We start from the raw sequence: 24,092 nt of genomic DNA, 5'->3' as shown, positions 1-24,092 counted from the left end.
GTGGCCAATTACACATTGCCCAAAGAGAGGACAAATGACGACACCAATTTGCATAATATTTGCATATGTATGTATATGTATATGTATGCATATTATACATATTTGCATATGTATGTATATGCATATGCAAATATTTCCTTCTACGTATGTATTTTTAAATAACTGTTATTTAAATAGAAATACCATCTCACCATAGTGAAGAAGGCTGAACAGGTGACCTGTGTGCTTGTTAAGTCCTCTGTTCAGGTGCTAACTGTTGATGGGGCCCTGTTCTCCCTCCTGATGGTTCTTTGACTTTAAATTAGACTTGGACTGTTGCTCATCAAATAGGCGCTTTCAAATAGAGGATTGCCAGCTCTCCAAAACAGAGGACGGTCTACTGCAAAGTAGGATTCCTGGCCATCCTAATGAATGGCCTTGATCCAGTTATATTCTTACATAGCAACAGACAGTGCATGAGAATCCAAACCCTTCTTCCACTAAACAGATGGTCAGCGCTGTCACACTGGCAACATAGGGATGTTAGAATTGCCTTTTTGGATCAGACCAACATCCATCTAGTCCAGGATTCAGTTCCAATAGCAGCCAGCCAGATGCCTTTGGAAGCTCACACATAGGACATGAAGGTGGATGCCATGCCCAGCATCTGGTTATCACAGCGGGCTGCTTCATTAAATGAAGGCTCATTCCATTTTGCTATCACAGCTGATAGGTAGATACCCATGAGTTTATCCAACCCTTAAAAAACATAGTGAATGCTGTAAGCAAACTATTCTATGGAGAAATACTTCCTCTTATCTGTTCTGAACCTACAGCCCATGAACTTCACTGGGTGACACTCCTCAGTCTAGTATTATTATGTGGGAGGGAGAAAAATAACTCTCCATTCAGTCAGTCCACACCATTCATACTTTTATAAACCTCTATCATGTTTCATCTCAGTCATCTTTTTTCCTAAACTAAAAAGCTCTAGCCTCTTAAGTGTTGGTTATCTTAGGTCCTCCCTTTTGCTCCCTTTTTGATCTTTAGAATGACTCACTGTGGAATAAATCCATAGTTAGGTGCACGCAGCTGTGATGGCAGAAGTGGACTTCTGCTATCCAAAAATGCATATTTCTTCCAGAACTAAAGCATGAAAATGTGCATTTTGTGAGGATCTGCACATTTTTGCAAGTGTGCATTTGTGCAGATTCAGGGAACTGCAAAGAATCTGATTCTGTCAATGAGCAAATGTCAGGATGAATCTGCAAAATGCAGACTGAATGGATTTTACAAAATCTGTACATCCCTAATAGGGAGAGAGGGCGGATCCTCAAAAAGGTGCAGAGGCACCTTCTATGAGTAGAGGCCTTCTGTCAACAGAGGTCAAAACCACAATCCAACCCACTATTCTAAATGTGATCTCACTGTACATGTATAACCCTTTTTCTAATTTATAATAACTTTTTCTAATAATTCCTAGAAATGTACCTGGTCTCCTCCTGCTGCCTCCTGTGCAGATATTATTTACATACATGTACACAGGCACTGAAAATCCACACTTTAGATTGCAGTGATAATCTTGAGCCATGTTTACAAGTTTTCCTGCTGCAGAAATGGCTGCACCAAACCCCTAAATCTTAAGAAGAGAACATTCCTTTTATAGTATACCTACCTGCTGATGTTTGCACAATATCAGAGGTATTTCTAAGACCCATGAAGTCAAACTGATAGAGTCTCCAAGATTTCTGATCTGCGGCTTCTACTGAGTTTTTTCTCCATCTGTAAATCATTTCTTCTTGAGGATAGCCATCTGTAAATTAAAAGTCTTTATCAAATACAGGATACACATTTGACAGTGTTAAACATTTACATTGGTTTTTATTCAGAGTTTCAATGTAACAGTGAAATAAAATTTAATAGCTCAGAAAAACATATTCAATGGCTCTTCAACATTATTGACTAGAAAAAAAATGTATTCATCTATATGGCAGAATCCATAGTACCCTGCTATAGAAATGCAGGGTTTGTTTTGTTTTGTTTTAAAAATCCTCATGGTGAAGAAAAACCAAATAAACTTCACTCCTATGATACCAGAGTTGCCACTTAAATTTATGATAGCTCACTCATTAGAGATCCTGGCTACTGATGTTCTCTGCCGAATTTCTCCCTAGGTTTTGTTTAAAGTTACTTGGGCCTTTGCTAGATGAGGGTTAGCCCGGTGCGAGGCCCGAGCTCGTCCCTGTGCATCCAGATGATGCACAGGGGATCCCGGGCTCAGGCAGGGGTCAAACCTCCCTGGCACCAGGGTAACCAGCGCTGCTTGTGGCCCAGTATTTCCCGTGGTCTTCAGGCTGAGCCCGAGACTGCAGGCGTGTAGACTGGTCTGCCGCTTTTCCCGGCTACCACATTTACTCACGTGTAGCTGCTGCGGCCATCAGGGCAGGGTGGGGAGAGGGGGGGAAATGGAGCCATGGGGAGGGGGGGGAAACGGAGCCAGAGCGGGGGGACATCGGAACCAGGGGGGAAGCGAGGAACCCTTTCTTTAAAAAAACAAACCCTTACTTTTATCGTTGGTGCGCTCCTGTGCACATGGCCCTTTAAAACTAAAAAAAATGGCAGACACGACAGGGGTCCTTCCTGCAGCCCATCACGTCTTATGTGTAGACAGGGGCAATGGCCTGCGCTACTTGTAGCACGAGCTCGCCCCTCCTCCTGCATGGATTCCAAGGTAGGTCTAGCAAAGCCCTTGGTCTAGTTTTTTTTTCAAGTGGAAACATTGGGTTGGATCCAGACGTCTTCATACTTAGAGTAGCCCCATTGAAATTAAGGGGGCTTAGGTTAGCCATGACTAACTGAAGTTCCATTAATTTCAATAGGTCTGCTCTAAGTATATATAAGTCTAGATCCAATGCAATGTGTTAGGAATGTCTTGTACAAAGCATTGTGCAAATGCACGCCTTACTGCAGCTTTTAGTTCATTTATGTCTTTTCCCCTATATTAATGATACATACATGTGCAATAGATAATTTTTTTGACAAAAAAGCAAGCTTGGTGTGATATGCAGCATTGCATCAAAATTCTTTGTGTGGGGTGTTTTACTAATGCTCCAAAGCACATGTACAGATTAGTAAAACAAGTACAAAAAGAACCATGATGTGATCATACAAACAATCACATCAAGACTGGTGTTTCGGTCTCCCCTTTTCCTCCCAGAACTCTATCCATGTGCCCATTCAAAGTGACCACCTGACTTATCAAAGAGTGCCGCTCTTTTTGTAACCCAGAGGTGAATATTTCAGATAAAAACCGAGTTTTCATAAATTGTATGCCCTCATCTGGTAATCAAAAACTCCAATCCATCTACTTCCCCATATGCGGTGCAATCCTGTACTTGCTTACTCAGAAGTAAGCCCCAATGGATTCAATGGAGCTTAGTTCCAAGTCAGTGTACACAGGAATGCAGCCTTAGTTATTCTGAAATACAGTTACATATATCAGAGTGGGGTCACCACTTGGCATCCTCAGGCAGCTGCTGGGGGGCAGCATCTGGGGGGCAGCACTGTTGATGCTTGCCTAGAGCCCTCTTCAATCAATAACACTCATACTGGCTCTAGGCAGCTGCCTGTCATGACTAGGCCTGTTCCCCTTAGGCTGGGGTAAGGAGTTTCAGGCAAACAATCAGAATCTGATTCTGACGCAGAAGAGATGGCACCGGAAATATACCAGCCTATATGGGGAGTGGAGGAGGTCACTCTCATGGGCTCTTCACCAGCTGGGCATGCACTTTCTCCAGACCTTATAGCTGAAAGTGTAAACAAAACACAGTCTGTGGGAAATCGGTATTCTTTCGAAGGGGAGGGCACTGAAAAGCTAGCTGATCAAAGAGTATGCCACAAACTCAAACAGGTGGAGCTAAAGGAAGGTGAGAGAAGGTCGGCCCAGCTAGCTTCTCGCCAAAGGCTTTTTCAGAACCAGTCTCCCTGAAGTTAAAGCATTCTGGGAAAAGGCTTCCTGTTCTTCTTGAAAGGACAATTGTCTCACTTTGCATAGTTTTGCCTAGAGGAAAGTTCCTAGGAGTTGGACTCCCTTCAGGTGGGAAGAGATGTTTGTTGCCTGAATAAAGCCTTGTGGATTATGTGTCAGACCTCTTTATTGTCTCCTAGTAAGGCAGGAGGTTTTGGGAAGGACAACACGGCCATCTTCATTTTTGACAATGCCCAGGAAGTCAACTCAATTTTGGGGGGGGGCATTGTGGTGGGAAAAACCAAACAAACCTTATCCTGGAACTGCCAGCAACATCAAGGAATGCCGCCCAGGGCCTCCCACAAACCGCAAGGGGGTACTATTTGCCAAGAGCCCCCTCAAACCTGGCACTGGCCTTGCCAAATATGCTCCTTGCAAACAGGCTTTTTATTGTGAGGAAGGACAACAACATGTTTAATGGTGATCTTGCAATCCAAGTGAGTGTTTAGCAATGGATCAGAACAACCTATCCTGCATTACCACAGCTTGCTATGAATACTTGCCGGTGGACTTTCCCATTCCACAGGTAGCAATAGTACCTGGACACATGATTTTCTCCATTATGGCACTATTGCTTAAACTTTAGGATATATAAAAGGTGGAATGTATTACAGCTTCTTTTAACAACTGTAGAATTTCCATTATAACAATGTAGTTTCATTTTTACATCTGGCACATTTGATTTTTTAAAAAAACAATTGAAAGAGGAACTTTGGAAACTCAGGAAATATTCCATCTATATTTAGCTGTGATAGAGATATACTGGACTGCCAACTTAGGCATAGTAGAGAATAATCATATTTGGATTGTAAGCCACTCCTAAAGACTTGAGGAAGGTACCAGTATATTAAAAATAAGAGTCCAGTCTGTTAAAATAAAATAGGTAAAATGTTACTGTCACATGCACAGAAATGATTCTGAGTGACCCGTAAAATGGTCATTCCCAGTAGAGCCATTATGGAGGTGACTTTTAATGTACACAGATGGAGACCAAGACCAGATCTACACCAAGCAGGATATAATACTTTGAAAACAGTTTGAAAACGGTATATGGAATGTGTTATGGGGCTCAACAGTTGTCAGTGCACTTCAAAACCATTATAAAGCAGTAGTGTAGATCCTGCCCAGAGTTGACAGTGCAGTCCAAGCATGGGCTGAGTCACACAACCACACCTTTTATGAACCTGTCCATGTAAAATCATCATTGGACGCCCTAAGATCTGTCCATTGGGGGTGGGGGAGGCATTAGTGATAGGGTCTTCTCCATGGTGACCCCTGCTCTGTGGAACTCCCTCACAAAAGATATATGGCTTGCTCCATTTTAAAGAGGATTTTTAAAAGATGTGTTGTTGGGTTTTAGGTTTCAGAATAAACTTTTTATTATACATGGTGCCTTTGCTACTTTTATTTTAAATTGTTTTATTTTGATTAATTTGAAATTTCATGAATTTGTTATTGCTATAGAATTATATGTTTTATATTATAAGCTGTCTTGGGAAGACTCTAGTCTTCTAAGGCAGCTATGACATGCATTAAATAAATAATCCACACATGATATTCAGTATTCCAGTTATTCTTGGAATATTGGTATTCTTGTTGGAATTCTGGTATAAAGTATTTTGGGATAGCATGAAAGTCTCCAGCTATTATGCTTTTCACACATATTCTCTTCTTTAGCAACACAGATGAGAAGGAGCCAAATTTGGACCCATCTTTAGTTAAATAAATTGTGGTAATTTACTGGGCTTTAAGAGTGGATGCAGCATAGTGGGTAAGGCTGCATATTTATCTGGGAGTATGTAAGAGATTGAGATATAAATCAGGTTTGAACTTTGCCTCAGCCGGGAACTCAATAATTGGTTTTATGCAAGCCACTTCCTCTCAGCCTCAGTTTCCCACTCCCATCAGTGATATGGGGAATAATAACACTGACTTACCTTTCAACAGAGGTAGGCAACCGTTTCGGGCTGTGGGCACATTTTGCAATTTGAGAAACTGTCCTGGCATCAGCAAAGAATGGCTGTCCTGAGAGCCGTGGCAAAGGACAAGTACAAAGCAGAGGGAGTCTGTAGTGCTGTGCTAAATCCTGCCCGCTATTTTCAGGAAGTTTTTCTCTCCCTGCGAAAGAGGCATTACTTTTTCTGTCTCTTTTGCAGGGAGGAGGAGAATTTTGGAGAATTTTTCTCCTTGGGGAGGGGGGAAGGGTTTCCAATACCTTATTTTAAAAACAAAACAAACCCCCAGCACTTGGAGGAGCCCAGCAGTTTTTCCTGAATACCTTTTGCAGACCATGTGATATAACCCTCTCAAACAGGTATTCAGGAAGAACTCCTGGGCTCCTGCAAGTACTCCGGATTTTAGGAAAGCTGATTTTAATAAACTCAGAACTATAATAAGTAAGGTCCCGTGGCAAGGGAGCCTAAAAAGAAAAGGAGTGCAGGATGGGTGGGAGTATCTAAAAAATGAAATTTTAAAGGCACAGTTACAAACAATTCCAACAAGGAGAAAAGATAGAAGACAACAGAGGAAACCAATGTGGCTCCACAAAAAGCTTATTGATGAACTGAAAACAAAAAGGGATACATATAGGAAGTGGAAGGAAGGCCAGGCTACAAAAGAAGAGTACAGACAAGTGGCGCAGAAGTGCCGAAATGGCGTCAGGAAGGCTAAAGCTGTGAATGAGCTGAGATTAGTGAGGGATGCTAAAAGCAATAAAAAGGCTTTCTTCAGATACGTGAGTAGTAAAAGACAGAGGAAAGAAATGGTGGTTCAACTGCTTAATGAGGATGGCAAATTGATAACAGACGACAAACAAAAGGCTGAAGTGCTCAATTCCTACTTTGCCTCGGTCTTCTCCCAAAAGCGGATCTATGACCCCCCTGGAAAAAGTGAAGCAGAAGTTGAGGGGGCAGGATTGCAGTTTGAGATTGATAAACAAATGGTCAAAGAACACCTAATTTCCTTGAATGAGTTCAAATCCCCAGGGCCCGATGAACTGCATCCAAGAGTAATGAAGGAGCTAGCGGAAGAACTCTCAGAACCTTTGTCTATTATCTTTGCAAAATCATGGAAGACGGGTGAGGTGCCGGACGACTGGAGGAGGGCTAACGTTGTCCCTATCTTCAAAAAGGGCAAAAAGGAGGAACCTGGGAACTACAGACCAGTCAGCCTGACATCCATCCCTGGGAAAATTCTGGAGCAGATTATAAAGAAGTCAATCTGTAAACACCTTGAAATCAATGCAGTGATTACTAGAAGCCAACATGGATTTGTCAGGAACAAATCCTGTCAGACTAATTTGATCTCATTTTTTGATAGGATAACCTCCCTTGTGGACTGTGGGAATGCTGTGGATGTCATATATCTTGACTTCAGCAAAGCTTTTGACAAAGTACCACATGACATTCTGATTAACAAACTAGCTAAAAGTGGGCTAGATGGAACAACTATTAGGTGGATCCACAGTTGGCTACAGAATCGGACTCAAAGAGTACTTATCAATGGAACCTTCTCAAACTGGGGAGAGGCAACGAGTGGGGTGCCGCAGGGCTCAGTCCTGGGCCCAGTGCTCTTCAACATTTTTATTAATGATTTGGACGAGGAGGTGCAGGGAACGCTGATCAAATTTGCAGATGACACCAAATTGGGTGGGATAGCTAATACCCTGGAAGACAGAAACAAACTTCAAAGTGATCTTGATAGGCTGGAGTGCTGGGCTGAAAACAACAGAATGAAATTTAATAGGGATAAATGCCAAGTTCTACATTTAGGGAATAGAAACCAAATGCACAGTTACAAGATGGGGGACACTTGGCTCAGCAATACTACAAATGAGAAAGATCTTGGAATTGTTGTAGATCACAAGCTGAATATGAGCCAACAGTGCGATATGGCTGCAAGAAAGGCAAATGCTATTTTGGGCTGCATTAATAGAAGTATAGCTTCCAAATCACGTGAGGTACTGGTTCCTCTCTATTCGGCCCTGGTTAGGCCTCATCTAGAGTATTGCGTCCAGTTCTGGGCTCCACAATTCAAGAAGGACGCAGACAAGCTGGAGCGTGTTCAGAAGAGGGCAACGAGGATGATCAGAGGTCTAGAAACAAAGCCCTATGAAGAGAGACTGAAAGAACTGGGCATGTTTAGCCTGGAGAAGAGAAGATTGAGGGGAGACATGATAGCACTCTTCAAATACTTAAAAGGTTGTCACACAGAGGAGGGCCAGGATCTCTTCTCGATTCTCCCAGAGTGCAGGACACGGAATAACGGGCTCAAGTTAAAGGAAGCCAGATTCCGGCTGGACATCAGGAAAAACTTCCTGACTGTTAGAGCAGTGCGACAGTGGAATCAGCTACCTAGGGAGGTTGTGGGCTCTCCCACACTAGAGGCCTTCAAGAGGCAGCTGGACAACCATCTGTCAGGGATGCTTTAGGGTGGATTCCTGCATTGAGCAGGGGGTTGGACTCGATGGCCTTGTAGGCCCCTTCCAACTCTGCTATTCTATGATTCTATGATTCTATGATTCTAAGTGCTGTGGGTGATTTAAAAAAAATAAAAAATAAAAAGGACCCCTCAGCAACTGCCTATGCTTAAAAGTGTATGTGGAAACCCTGTCCCCCTCCCCAAGGAGAAAAATCTCACCTCGCACAATCTCTTTTGCCAGAGTTTTCATTCCACCCCCCACAACAAAATGCCGAAAATGGAAGAATTGAAAATTTCAACACAGCACTAGGGATCTGAGAGCAAAACACACTACACAACTCTCTTTACTCTGTCATTTTGACTATACTCTAGCACCTACAGAAACCTATTTCACAGCAGTCCTAGCGGCTGTTAAAAAATGTATCTTTTTTTTTTTTAAATTGACACCAAGTGCACTTTGGTGGGTGTCAAGAAAGGTGCATGGGGCACCATGTTGCTTAATCATGCCTTACAGGGTTGTTGCAAGGACTCCAATTGGATAAGGCATGTGAAGACTTTGAACACAAAAGCACTATACAACTGACGATGATGCCGACAATGCTGATGATGCTTAACAGCTCACCTGTTCAGAGTATTTGCCACATGACAGCTTACCTGGGTAGTTGCATTTAGTTTGCAGTATAATTGACTCAAGCCCACTTCGTGCACTGCCAGCACGGCTTGGGAGGAGGGAGGTGGCATTTGTGGACGAGAAGGACAAGGAGGTAACACTGTACACATGCTCGGTGTGAGACATGGGCGGGGCAAAACCTATAAAGGCAAGGCCCTCCAGCAATCTGGCATCTTTCACTTTGCAGCTCTCACCCTCCCTCCCTATTGCCAGTATGGGATTAGCCAGTTGTTTCCTTTGGAAGGGCTGAGTAGGAATTTTACCTGCCACTGGCCCTGTTCAGAAGACAACTCAAACCATGGCTTTAACCATGGTGAATAAGGCAAAAGCCTTATTCATTGTGGTTAAAGCCATGGTTTAAGGTGTCTTCTGAATGGGGACACTGATTGGTGTTTGTGTACAAGTTTTTCATCTACTTCATACTGCAATTACCTGTTAGCAGAGGGTGAATAAATAGGCTGATTGATTTGGGCAGGGTTGTGCAGGAATTTAGTATATTAGAATAGGTTTGGTGAGCACCTCAATGGCACCTTTATGGTGATAGGCAAGTTCGGAGTCCTGCTCCTTTGGGGCTGCATAGCTCTTGTGTCATGGGGCCTTGCTAGACCTACCGGGTGTTCCGTCGTTGAGGAGCGGTGAAAGCGGATTTTCCCGTTCAGCCGTGACGCCTCATGATCCACACCTGCCTTCGATTTGTGGCGGAAGTTTGCGCCGGTTGTGCTGCTGCCGCTGCGAGCACGGTTGCGCAGCCACACTGGCCTGATTGCCGCGGCTTTTTTTTCCGCTCGCTGCACGGTTTGCGCACGTCCGAAAGACCGCAAACTTGCGCAGCCGTCAGCGATGCCGCCGCCGGCCCTGGCGGCGGCAGCGGCGGCAGTGCCAGTGCCAGCTGAAGTGCTGCTGGTGCTGTTGAGGGTCAACATTGATGCGCTCACTTCCTGATGGGGGTCGTGGCGGGTGTCATATGACCCGAGGTCAATCGTCTGCATGGCCACTCTGTGCCTACATCTCCCATCATGCCTCTGAGGTGTCGGCGGCGATGAACGCCTCTGTGCCCTGTGCCCCATCCCAAGGAGCCAACCCACATCTGGCCGTAGCCATGGCAGCAGCCCACAAACAGCTCTGCCCTCTGCCAGCCTGGTACCCACACTAACAGGCAGCGTACAGCACCGCCATTATGCGGCCACGGTAGCTGCCCACCGCAAGGAGTCACCAGCCACTTTTCCGGTCCTCCGGTCCTGCGCAAACTGTCACTGGGGAAATAAAAAAAACCCACTAGAACAGGCGCACATCCCCCACCCATCCCCCACACACCCCAGCAGCACACTAGCCACTTTTCCGTTCCTCCGTTCCTGCGCAAACTGTCACTGGGGGAGTAAAAAAAAAAAGCCGCTCCGCCGCGCTGCCCCAGCTGGCGGACTGCGCGCAAATGGCGGAGGCGGCTTGACCGAAGCCACTGACCACTCCCCCTTAGCACGCCTTTTCCTGCCCAGTGCGGACCGCAGTGACCTCACATCCTCCCACACGTACTCCGAATTACCGCGGGACGGCAGGAAAAGGCGCCCTAAAACTCACTTTTTTAAAGTCGGGAGAAAGAGGCTTCACCGCAGGATAACGGCGGATCCTCGTGAACGTCATCTGGAAGCCTCGACGTGACTGCGGAAGGTAACGTGCGCTAGAGCCTCGTCTAGTAACGCCCATGGTTTGCCTTTGGGGACTTTCCTGTCTCACCTACTTGGAGCTATGTGGCACTGGACGGGTGTGATGCAGGGTGGTCTCCCCCTCCCCACTTACATAAGTGTAGCATAAGAAAGGGGGCGGGTTTACCGACTCCTGACTTTGGCAGAGTGTCTCACCCAAATGTAATTTTCACCCTTCTGCACTGGCCATATTTTATTGCTAAAGATATTTCCAGTGCGGAGAGGACCATGTTGTACCTGCCTCCATGAAGTTGTTAAAGGGGAAACTGTGTGAAAAAAGAGGTGGCAGCAACTCTGATTCAGCACCACAAACATGGATGAATACACAGGGATTCAAACTTTTAAGAGGTAAGCAGTCAAAGCCCTCCACCTGGATTGATGAATTTGTCAGTTTTGCTTTCTCCCACATTTGCATTTTTAAAAACAACAACAACAATCTCAAGTTCTTTTTGTCCCATTTATGAAGAAATGTGCACATTTTTGTAAATTCTTATATAAAAAAAGAATCTGAACAAAATTCTTACCCTTCCCTATGCTATATAATGCAGCTTCATATGGGATTGTTGTGAGGACTGCCAAAGCTTTCAGGGCATTCAAAATGCTATATAAGTCATTTATATTTTAAAAGAATATTTCACATCTACATCTCACATCTACATAGGACTGCACAGACTCATTTTCCAGGTTTCTGATTAGGTCTCCATTTATTTCACTTCAGCAGTAATACACAACCAGATGCTCCCAGACCAATGGTTAATAATTTCACAGCACTGTAAACTTCAAACAGTTTGGTTTATTTCTCCCATTATTATTTCAAGACCTGGAGACACCCTCATTCTCAGCCCAAGAGTGAGGACAACGTACGTATTGCCTGAATGACATATCCAAGCTGCAGAAATACTTCTAGACTTGCATAGTTCATAGGCTGTGCCTGCTATATAAGCTGCTATTATTATTATTATTATTATTATTATTATTATTATTATTATTATTATTGGGAAACACGGGAGTGTTTCCCAGTGTTATAGGCGATCAGTGAAAAGAGCATTCCACCATGTTAAGGCTGAAATTGGGGGTGGGTCGTTCTGACGTTCATAAAATGGAAAATGTTTCACCAATCTTTCTGAAACGGAGACCTGCCAGAAAAAAATGGTGGTTTTACATACCCTGCATGTTTCAAGAAGATTTGTGAAATATTGAGGGCAGGATGGCAGTTCAAAGTACTAAAATGGGGAAAACCTCTCTGGCTCAAAATGGCTTTCTATTTCCGGGTGGCAACGATTTTTTTTTTTGCTCACTAAAAGCTCCGAATTGGGACCCTTACCCTTCAAACCAGTGGTGGGATCTTGTCCCCCTGTCCTTCTAGTTGGTGGAATGGCTTTTCTTTTTTCAAAATTCGCTTCCATTGTTTTTTAATGAACATTTCTTTGTCCCATTAAAGTGAATAGAGACTCATAACTCCTAAATGGAGCATGCTCAGTAGCGTTGCTCTCCCGCTCCCTCCTGTCCCACCTCCATTCATGATTGGAATGTTGGAAATAAGATGGCTGCCTAGTTGAAATAAGATGGCAGCCTGGCTCATTTAGGAGCCATTTCCTTCTGCAGATAAGCCAAGGCCCTGTCTGGGCCCTCTCCTTCCCCACAGTGCTGTGGAGGCCAGGGAGGGAGAGAGAAACTATCTGCCTTGCTTGGAGGGAGGCCCTTCCCTGGCCTCCAAGGAAAAAGAAAACCTGGCTGGCTCAGGTAGGGGTTTGATTGACTTTGTTGTGCGTCTGTGATTATGAAGAGGGAGGTGTGTGTGTGTTTGAAGTGCTGGTGCATCCTTCTTAATTCAAAGTAAAGAATATATGGCAAACTTTCCTTTGGGGTGGCAGAGCCAAAGCTCTGCAATAAATACCTAAATGTGTTGTTAACAATGATCTCCAGTTATTGACATAGCAAGAAAATACGAGCAAGGAAGCAACATTTGGTGATGCCTTTCATCTGGAAGTTATGTGATATGTGGGTTATCAAGCAGTTATATGAAAAATGCTAGATACTCTGATCCTTGGTTTAAGTGGATTCTTTAATGTCAGTATAGTATAAATTTTAGCGTAATTTTTTAAATAATTACACCATAGTGTCATAATTTAAATTTTTTAAATAGTGTAAATTGGGAAATTATTTAAAAATATTTTTTCTCCCCTGTGTAGGTTCTTTGATGTCTACTCAAGGGCCCACTACAGCTGAAGCTTTCCCCACATCCCATACATTTATATGGCTTCTTTCCTGTGTGGTCATCCGTTACACAAAGCCATGAAATTCAATAAACAAAAAACCTACAGTTTACAAAACAACGTTAAAGGCTCTACAGTTTTCAACCAAACTCCAAAAAGCAGGAAAATTGGGAGTTAAGGCTCACAGGCCTATAACGCCACATCCTCCCTAAGGAGGCAGAAAGTGCCAGTGAAATTCTCATTCTCCCGAAGCAGATATAAACCATGAGGACAGGATGGAGAATAGGATATGCAGAGGTGACTGTGGGGTTGTGGAAAACTGATGACGAACAACTTAGGACAACCTACTAATCTTTTTATAAGCATCTTTGGAGTCCAGCATTCATTTATTTTCCATCAGTGTTACAGAGTCACAGTTATCATAGGAGATTTCATGCAAGTGAATGGAAAACATTTATAGTTTATGGTCTACTGACTGGCAAGAAGGCCAAGGGGATAATTTATTGTACTGTCAGACAAAATATTACAGGATGGGTGTTGAAAGTATGAACTGAATTCTAACTTAGAATCACAGGGTTGGAAGAGATGTCAAAGGTAATTTAATCCAACCTCTGCCACTGAAACATTCTAAGTAATTGGCCATCCAGCCTCTGCTTAAAGAAACCTTTAATGAAGGGTAATCAGTCCAGCATCCTCTGAGGCAAATAGCTTGTACCATCAGGATGTTCCTTCTAATGTTTAGTCAAAATCCCCTTTCTTTAATTTGAACACATTGCTTTGGGTTTTCATCCGCTGGAGCATCAGAGAACCAATTCACTCCATGGGGACTTGATATTCAGGCTTCTCACCATTTTTGTCTAGTTATATTTGGGCTCCTATCTGGCAAGACTGAGCGGCTCCCCACCCTGTTTTCTCACCAAGCTGAGATCCTGTCCTTTCGTGTGGGTCTACCTTAGTCTTTCCCAACCTTGTGCTCTCCAGACAGTGCTCGGGTCCAGGTGTTTGAGGACCCTTGGTCAAGACACCCTCAGTGGGGCCCCTTCCTCAATCTCACCATGATTGTTACCAGCTGCTGTTGAACCTCCTCCTCTGTCTCATGGTTGCTACCACTTCCTGCTTGACTGGCAGAAAGCCGTTGAGCCCATAGGCAGTGCAATGTACAGCTTCTCCTTCTCACCACTATCATTGGGCCAGAGCGAGAAGCAGGTGAACAATCAGATGGCAATGGTAGAGAGAAGTAAGTTCAGGAGGTGCTTGTCAGTCAGCCCATGCTGAGGTGAGGGCAGTTGCCCAACCATGCCCACTCTTGATGCTGGCCCTGCCTCCAGAAGTTTTAGACTACAATCCCTAGCATCCCTGACCATTAGCTAAGCTGGGTGAGATGGAAGTTGAAGTCCAAAACGTCTGGAGGGCACACGACTGGGGAAGGCTACCCTAGGACATCTTGAACAGGCCTGAACTTCCTCCTCACCAGAGGCTTCCTGCCATTCCTAGGCTTGATTGCACACTCTTATCCTAAAGCCACAGCCCTGCTTCTAAAGGAAACAAAGCAACCAAGAATGTCAAGGAGAGTAATCAGTGATTCACTGCCTGCATTCACCTCGGCTTTGGGGTTACAGTTCAGTTCTCAGTTTGACATGTAGTGGCATTGATACAATCCATCCCAGAACTCCATGAACTTGGGATCCTATAATAGTTTTACAATTCAAAAGCAAGCAATTGATGTAATTCTGAAGTGCTGGCATGTTCCCTTCTACCTTGCAGTATCACTGCAGTTTGCTATTACCACTCATAATGAAAGCCAGCATCCTTACTTGGCCAGGAACCGGCCCACTGGGCATTTCTCTTATTATATACATAATTCAGTACCATCGAGTCCAGAAGCAATGATCATATGCACATGATAACGGGGCAGAACTGCTTCCACAAAACTAAAATGAAAGATTCTGTTAAATATTGTTCATATTCCATAATGCAAATGGGCTGGGCACTGCATACCGCATAAACAACTTACAGCAAAAACCTTTGCAATATTTCCACCTCAGTCATAATCAAAGGCTGAGCTGATGAGCTCCTGCCAAAAACTGAAAGCTTGCTGGGTGCATACTTTGCCTGTGGATTTTATAAATTTATTCGCAATCATTCATTGTTCCTCTCTTGCTGGCAAATGATAGGAGTCTCAACTATTCCTCAGTAGCATGAAGTAGTTTGTGGGGTGGGTGGCCAGTCAAAATGTTAATGGGATAAAATCCTTCCATTATTCTGCTGCCATGTTTTCCACCCATTTGATCAGCTCGTCGGAGCTAATTCAAATGTTGCAACCTCACAGGAAGGCTGCTGAAAAATGATTCTTCATGGCAGCTCACCACAAGAGACCTATAATATCTGACATCTGCTTATTGCACTGGGTTTCTTTGCCAGCATTGCACATTCACATTTTCCACCCTTTCAAGGACACTTTTACTGGTGAAGTTACATCTGGATTCTAAAATGTTAGTGATTGTGCAAATCTCAATCTCTCTCTCTCTCTCTGTTATAACAAATTAACTTGTATGTTAGTTTGCCATCATTTTAATGGACAAAGGCTTGATGAATTAATGTTGAATTAGGGTGCAATCTTATGAGGGTGCAAACTTATGCCACTGCAGATCTCATAAGTTCCCAAATTTGGAGGCTTACAAGCATCCAGTTCAGAGTGGGAGTCTTGGCGGGGATGCCTCCCACTCTGCATTTTAGCTAGATGGGCTTTTTCATCCATCTAGCCTTGGTGATGTGTAGGGGAAGGGAAAGGAGACTAGAGAGCTGGCTTCTATGATCCCTTCCCTCCCTGCCCACCAACACCACCCCCTAAGTATCCTGGTCCTCAGTTGTTTAGGGCTGTGAAAACAAGTATCAATGCTTCAACTTGGCTTGATAGCATATAAGCAACCAGTGCAGTTCCCTCAGCATAGGAGTAGTATGTTGGTAATAAGCTGCTCCCATTACCATCCTGGCTGCAGCATTCTATGCCTACTGTAGCTTCCAGACCACCTTCAAGGGCAGCCCACATAAGCACATTATTATTATTATTATTATTATTATTATTATTATTATTTATTTATTTATTTATATAGCACCATTAATGTACATGGTGCTGTACAGAGTAAAACAGTAAATAGCAAGACCCTGCCGCATAGGCTTACAATCTAATAAAATCATAGTAAAACAATAAGGAGGGGAAGAGAATGCAAATAGGTACAGGGTAGGGTAAGCAGGCACAGGGTAGGGAAAAACTAACATTGCAGTAATCCAATTTTGAGGTTACCAACACATGGGCTGCAGTGGTCAAACTATCTCTGAGCAGGAATGGCTACAGCTCTTTGTTAAAGTGGCTTATGAAAGGAGGCTTCAGGCTGAGTCTGAAAATGTCTGGGGGTGGGGGGGATACCTTTGCTTGGATTGGTCAAATGTATCAACAATGGTGATTGGCACTTAGGAATTCCATATGGAACATTAAAGGTGAGGAGATTTTAAAAGGTCTGAGAGAAGTTGGTTAAAGATGGTTAGGGGTACTTAGGGCCTTCCTAGACGAGGCCTTAGCGTGCTTTGAGACCCGGTTTCCCTGCTGTGCGTCCAGATGACGCACAGGGGAATCCGGGCCCAGGCCGCACTGAGGCCTCCTCTAACGCGCCATAAGCGAAGTCGCTTATGGCGAGCCTTTTTCGCAGCCCCGGCCTCAGGCCGGGGCTGCGAAACGTCTAGGAAGGTCCGTGGCTTTTTGCAGCTACTCGCTTACTCGCGAGTAGCTGCGAAAAGCCATGGACCTGGCACAGCGCTCATACGAGCGCTGTGCCCATTGGCCCGGGGGGGGGGGGAAGAGAGGGACAGGGGGAAGGCCGGACCCGGCAGGACAGGGGGAGGGGAGAGCAGGCATCGGGGATGCCAAGGGGGGGAGGGTGGGGGAGAGAGAGAGTGCCGTGCGCCGCTGCCTGAGCAAGCAGGCGAACGGCGCTGCCAGGGCAAGGCCTGGCATGGGGGGGGCTTTGCCCGGGCAAGCGCCGGGCGCCGCCGCCCAAACAAGCAGGCGAGAGGCGCTGCCAGGGCAAGGCCAGGGACAGGGAGGGGGGGGCTTCATTTTTTTTTAAAAAAAACCTTCTCCGCAGTCTTCGGGCCACACATGGCCCCTTTAAACTTTTTTTAAAAATGGCGGACGCTGCAGGGATCCTGACGTCCCTGCGCGTCCCGTGTCTGGAAGCCCGGGCAGCGCGTGCTAACATCAGCGCGCCGTCGCCCCGCCTCCCTGCCGGCTTATCCCGGCAGGTCTAGCAAAGCCCTTAGTCAGTTGGTGTCAGGGCGTTAAGTTAATGGTTATTGGCTGAAGGGATCAGTGCTCAGAGCTGGAAAAGGAGGCAAAACAACATGTTATGCTAATTGTGTAGCATGTAGCTCAGCCTGATAATTGTATTTAATACGAACTGTTTAGGGATTCTGTATATTAAGCGGGGGGAAATGGGGCACTAGGCTCTTTACATATCTAATAGTTTGGATGGTTTTGTGAAATTATCTTCTAAGTCAGGTAAAGCAAAAACGTTCTATCACAAAATCCAATGACAAATCTGTTCTTGATGCTGTGAGGTTCATTTTCTTTAGAAAATTGCATAATATCAATTTAGTTTACCTGTAGGGGGAGGGGGGCAATGCTTTTTTCTATAAATCTGCCCCTCCTCCAAAGTAACATGTGAATTGCTGTGGACAGATTTTTTCTTATCTGGCTTTAGAGAGCCAGGACAAGATCTTAACTTAGTCAATAAAAAATACTGTGGCATAGCTTAATATATATTAAAAAGTCACTCTACAATAACATACTTTTATATTTAGAAAGTGCATGCACAGTAGCCTTAAATTCTAATAGCAATGTAAGAGCTATTACGTATAAAGTACAATTTTTGTACCTTTTTACAAATTTCCCCTGAGATTAACCTGCTCAAATCACTGCACAATTTTCAGGGAAACATAGATATTTATTTTTCCACTTTGCTTCCTTTTCATTACAGTAAAAATTGAGGTCATGTATTTGGCACACCTCCCTCAGATTCTTTCAGTGTGCTTTTCAATCAATACATTTTAACTAACTTTTATGTTCTTAGCACTCACTGGAACATTTCTGATGGAAACTAGACCATTTATGCTGAAACAGAGGTCTGCTTTAGACTACGGTTTTGTGAAGCAATAATTTCTTAACTTCTCTTCCTCCAGCAGAGAAATATAATATGTAAGAGTCAAGATATTAGAGCCTCCACTGCCACCCCCACAAAAATTAGAAACAGAGTAGGTGAAAAACTTAGTGATTGTAATACTCATTCACACACATACATATACACACAGAGATATAATGTGTGGTGTGTGTGTATATCCAAACCAAAATAATAAAACATGCGATTCTGTGGGCTAAAGTCAGTAAATTTCATTGCAATCAATGAGCCCTAAACATTTGATTAGGCTTGTTAGTTGCACTGATTTCAATGGGGCTGTGATCGGCTCCACCAGTATCGCATGGACAACTGTGGCCTTGCTAGACAGGAGGCGGGGCCGAGGTGTGCTAATGTTAGCGCACCTCCCCCAGGCTACCACATGGCGGACGCGTAGGGACGTCGCGTCCCTGCGGTGTCCGCCATTTTTTTTTTTTTTTAAAGGGGCTGGGTGCGGCCCGAAGACGGCGGACAAGGTAAGTATTTTATTTATTTATTTTTTTACGGGGGGGGGGGGGAAAGGCTGGGAGGGTGGGTGGCAGGGTGGGTGGCACGGGGGGAGGGCGGGTGCGATCGCGCCGCGTGCTGCCCAAGCCCGGGCAATGCCTGGCATGGGGCAGCATTGCCCGGACAATGCCGCCCCATGCCAGACATTGCCCGGGCGGCGCGCGGCGCGATCGCACCCGCCCTCCCCCCGTGCCACCCACCCTGCCACCCACCCTCCCAGCCTTCGCCCCCCCCCCCCGCTGATGGGCACAGCGCTCCTATGAGTGCTGTGCCAGGCAGGTCCGCGGCTTTTCGCGGCTCCTCGCGAGTAAGCGAGGAGCCACGAAAAGCTGCGGAAGTCCCTAGACGTTCCCCAGCTCCGGCCTCAGGCCGGAGCTGGGGAAAAGGCGCGCCATAAGCGAATTCGCTTATGGTGCGTTGGAGGAGGCCTCAGCGTGGCCTGTCTCCGGATTCCCCTGTGCGTCATCTGGACTCACAGCAGGGAAGCCGGGACAGAAGGCGCGCTAAGGCCTCGTCTAGGAAGGCCCTAAGTTTCATTGCAGTCAAGTATTCAAAGCCAATTCTGGAATTGCATTGGAAATCAACTACTGGTAATCAAGTTTTAGAAGTCAGAAGCTCATTCACAGCTAAATTCCACTGCAATTTACTACTGGGAATTTCATTGATTACATTTCTATACCACCTTTCTGGAACCAATCAAGGTGGTTTCCGAAAATTCCGGAAAAAAAAACAAAAAAAAAAACAAGCAAATATAGACACAGGAAAACATTAAAAACAAGATTTAAAACCAGCTTTGACAATCTCTTGCTGTTTGGATTCTGGCTTAAGAATGTTTGGGGCTTCTAAGCTAGCTGTGAAGAAGCCAACAGTTTAATGAGGGGAATTTAAGTGCTGCAAGCTTTTACACAAGGCTTTTGGAATGGGTATCTGTGTAACCTGATCTGTGCCAGTTGAAGACCTATATGCAAATGGTGCTTTTCTGTTGAATTGCCTGAAGGGCCAGTTGACCAAGCTGTGACACAAGCAGGCTTCTGTAAGTGAAAGTGTCTTCCAGGCACTAATGGCAATGAGCCCAGGAATGGAGTTGGAAATCAATTAATGGAAAGAGAGCAGCTCATTTGCAACTAAATTCCATTGAAATCAATGGATGCCGTTTTGCCAACCCCTGCACTGAAGTTTTATAAAGGGTTAGGATAAGCTACACACTACAAATTTAACATTTCATGTAGGTTAGCCGTCAGATTTGCAGCTCTTGCTCTGAATACGTTAATAAATTGCAGTCCTCATCTCATTATTCCCGGCAAAAGCCTGCAGGAATGGAAGATGGGTTCTCAGATCAAAACACTTTGCTATAGCCTAGCTGTTGGTGATAGAGCAGGTATTTCTACAAAAGCCATCACTGCCCTGCTCCTTTTGAGGAAAATAAATAGCTGGGTCATAAATTACACTTTGCTAGCAGCTGAGTGTGAATATTTCTTTAGCCAATTTGCTAAAGCTCTTATGAAAAGAGATGCTTAGTCGCCCACACCATCATCAACCTGTAACTCATGTTAGAAAAGTTCTAAGTCTTTGTAACTATGCAAATGAAGGCAGATTTTGTAACTGCTTTGATTTAATTAGGGTAGCTTAGCTACTCAAGTTCGGTACTTCAGAAATTTTATCCATTCCATGACAGATAAATTAGAGCCCTTTGCCTTTTCTAATAAAACGAAAAAACAAAACAAAACCCCACACCATGTACCCAAGGACTTAAATCTGAGATAATTCATTAAAAAGCAGGCAAGTGATGGAAAGGTGTTTACCTCTGAACTGACAAAATTATCAAAGAAGAGGAGTACTATAGGTAAAGTAGGGTAAACTTTTATCTCCAATGAAAATCATTATTTACTAATTTATTTCATTTCATTGCTTTTCCACCTTTCATTCAAGGAGCTCAAGCCAACATAAATGATATGCACCTTCATTTTATTCTCCTAACAACCTTGTGAGGTAGGTTAGGCTGAGAGGTGGTGCCTGGCTCAAAGTCACCCAGTGAGATTTGAATCTGGGTATCCCACATCGTAGTTTGACACTCTAACCAAGAGAGTGTACTGGATTGCAAACCAGGGTAAGTGCAATGGGATGCAGGAGGCATAACAGAAACCGTGGATTTATTGCATTGCCTGGGTGCACCCTTTCTTCCCTACTACTGACCTCTTCAATTGTGAGATCTGACCCCCTGTTGCTGCTGTATTTAAATGCCTGATAGAAACCCATCTTTTCACTGGCTTCTTTCTCTAACTGATTCTGGAACTTGCAGCTTTACCAGTGCCCACCAATTCACTTTCATTTTCTTGCTTATTTTATTTATTTATTTACTGTATTTCTATATTGCCTAATAGCCGAAGCTCTTTGGCAGTTCACTAAAATTAAAACCATAAAATACAACGTAGGTATAAAATTTAAGCCACAATATAAAACCACAATATAAAAGTGCAACTGGAATAAAACTGAGCAGCCATGCAGAGATTTAAAATATAGATTTAAAAGAGCAAGTTAAAAGACTAGGATGTTAAAATGTTAAAATACTGGGAAAATAAAAAGGTCTTCACCTGGCGTTGGAAAGAGTGTAACATAAGGTGCCAGGTGAACCTCTCTGGTGAGCTCATTCCACAGTTGCGGTGTCTCAGCAGAAAAGGCCTTCCCTCCTGGTAGCCACCTGCCTCACTTGCTTTGGCAGGGGCTCATGGAGAAGGATCCCAGAAAATGATCTTATGGTCTGGGCAGGTACGTATGGGTGGAGGTGTTTCTTCAGATAGCCTGGCCCCAAACCATTTAGGGCTTTGAATGTTAATACTAGCACTTTGAACTAGGTTCAGACTGTCAGCTGGAAAAGGACTGGAAAAGGACTAGCATGATGTGGTCTCATTGTTCAGTCCCCGTTAACAATCTTGCTGCCCTGTTTTGGACCAGCTGAAGTTTCCAGACCATTTTCAAAGGCAGCCGCTAATATAATGCATTGCAGTAATCCAGATGAGAGGTTGTCAGAGCATGGATAACTGTAGCTAGACTTAACTCTCTCCAGATAAGGGTGTAGTTGCTATATCAGCCTAAGCTGATAAAAGGTGCTTGTAGCCAGTGAGTCAACCTGTGCCTCAACTGGCAGTTCTGGATCTAAGATCAGACTCCAAACTATGAACTCAATCCTTTAGGGGGAGTGCAACTCCCTCCAGCACAGGTTGAACAGGCTGGAGAACTGAACCACACATTAGCAGTACCTCCATCTTGTCTGGATTGAGCCTTAGTTTGATGGCCCTCATCCAGTCGCTAACTGTGCCCAGAACAACCACTGCCTCACCTGGGTTTGATGAAAAGGAGAGGTAGAGCTAGGTGTCATCTGCATATTGTTGACACCTCAGCCCACATCTCTGGATAACCTCTCCCAGAGGTTTCATGTAAATATTGAACAGCATAAGGGATAAAATAGAGCCCTGTGGAACACCATGGCCTAGGTGCCATGGTATAGAACAATAACCCCCCAGCACCACCTTCTGGAATCCAAGAAAGATTGGAACCACTGCAGTGCAGTGCCTCCAACTCCTAGCCCAGGCAGCCTGTCCAGAAGGATATCATAGTTGATGATATCAAAAGCTGCTGAGAGGTCCAGGAGAATCAACAGGGTCGCACTCCCCTGTCCCTCTCATGGCAATAGTAACCCCAGGGGATGACCAAAGCAGATTCCGTTCCAAAACAAGGCCCAAAGCCCAACTGAAATTGATCTAGATAATCCACTTCATTTGAGAGTGTCTGAAGTTGTCCTGCTTAGCTTATAAGCCTGCAGTTAGGGTGGAATCTTTTGTTATATTTTCTGTACATTTCCTAGTTCAATCTTCCTTAGCCTGGTGCTCTCCAGACGTGTTGGACATGGCCATCCTGGCTGGGATTGATGGAAGCTGAGGTCCAAAACAGCTGGAGGCTACCAAGTTGGGGAATGCTGAACTAATTTATATGGGCTCTCCAGAAAGCCAACTGCAACTTGCCCCCTCCATATGTTTTGGATTACAACTCCTAGCATACCAACCACTGGCCATGCTGGATGGGGCTGATAGGAGTTGAAGTCCAAAACATTTATAGGGCACCAGGTTGGGAATGGCTACTCAAGAATATTAATAACTATAACAGTACCAACTATCATCATAATGTGGAGTACTGATCCTGCACAAGCCTCTTTGAAATCATGGGAACTGTGATTATATGACATCAGATGGTGCTGGCTCCCAGATTACTTCTAGTCTTGATTCAAGGTGTCTGCTTATCATTTCTAAAGCTCTAAATGTTTTGGGCTGATGATCTTTGAAAGGCTCCTCCCACATGAACCTATCCACATCCTTCAGTCACCAGGAGAGGACCCAGGGAAATCTTGCTTGTGGAATTCACAGCCCTGAAAGTCGTGGCCACCTGCTATATTTTGCACATCCAGATGACAGGCCAAGTTAGCTTGTTTGATGATGATACTTCCTACTAGTGATACCGCACTGCTGCTTTTGGATTTTGATTGATTGTTTTATTGTTTTAATATCATTTACATATGACTTGTAAACTGTGCTGAGGGCCCTATTTGGGGCAGCAGAAGTGGGATATAAATAATCTTATAAACAAACAAATGGTGTGGGTGAGCACCATATGGCAGATTATTCCTGTGATTTCTAGATGACTTAAGCAGTTTCTGGTCTGTCTTTTCCATTTGCTTTGTTTACTAAAAAGTTTTTTTTAAAACAACACCAACACCAACACCATGAAACAATTAATGCTGCAATGAAAAATATGCCAAAACAGTTTTAGACCCTAAAATAGTTTCCCTCCACCTTTGGAGAGCAGCAGCTATTGTTTAATGCAACTATCCTGCCCTGCTTTGACTTCTGTTCATTTGTGCTGTTATTTGTTTGCTAATTTACAGTCAATTGGCAACAACAAACAGAATCTGACAAATTTCTTTGAAGAGAGGGGAATGCGATAACGCCTTGACGAAGTGGAAAGGAAAAGTATTATTTAGCAAATGATAGAAAATTATTCGAGATGAATCCAAACACATATACTGCAGGTCACCTGCTTCCAAAGGTATGATTAGAAGATAAAGCAAAAGAAAGAAAAATACGTCCGCTTGCACAATCTCCCTCGTTTTAGCATTCAAGGGGCAACCTAAATGTTCCATGTGAGCTGCTTATAACAGCCACCCATATTTAAGAGAATGAAAAGTAGCTTTGGGAGACTGGTGAGGCTGTGGATGTGATTGGAGACAGGGCAGAGGGAGGAGCAATGCTATAGGAAGCCTTACTAATTGTTGAGCCCAAGCTGCTTCCCCTTCAC

General features: G+C 44.3%; 1 protein-coding gene across 1 annotated transcript in view; it reads right to left on the bottom strand.

Moving 5' to 3' along the window:
* GABRG3 (gamma-aminobutyric acid type A receptor subunit gamma3) overlaps positions 1 to 24,092 on the bottom strand; it is a 356,799-nt gene that overhangs the window by 53,166 nt on the left and 279,541 nt on the right. Inside the window, exon 6 of the mRNA XM_063127500.1 lies at positions 1,655 to 1,792. Within this exon, the coding sequence (XP_062983570.1) occupies positions 1,655 to 1,792 (138 nt within the window). The remainder of the gene's footprint in view (positions 1 to 1,654; positions 1,793 to 24,092) is intronic.

This window comes from Elgaria multicarinata, chromosome 5 (genome assembly GCF_023053635.1).
Source record: "Elgaria multicarinata webbii isolate HBS135686 ecotype San Diego chromosome 5, rElgMul1.1.pri, whole genome shotgun sequence".
In the NCBI taxonomy this organism is placed as follows: domain Eukaryota; kingdom Metazoa; phylum Chordata; class Lepidosauria; order Squamata; family Anguidae; genus Elgaria; species Elgaria multicarinata.
The sequence above is the reverse complement of the archived record's forward strand: the minus strand, read 5'-3'. Positions and strand labels throughout refer to the sequence as shown.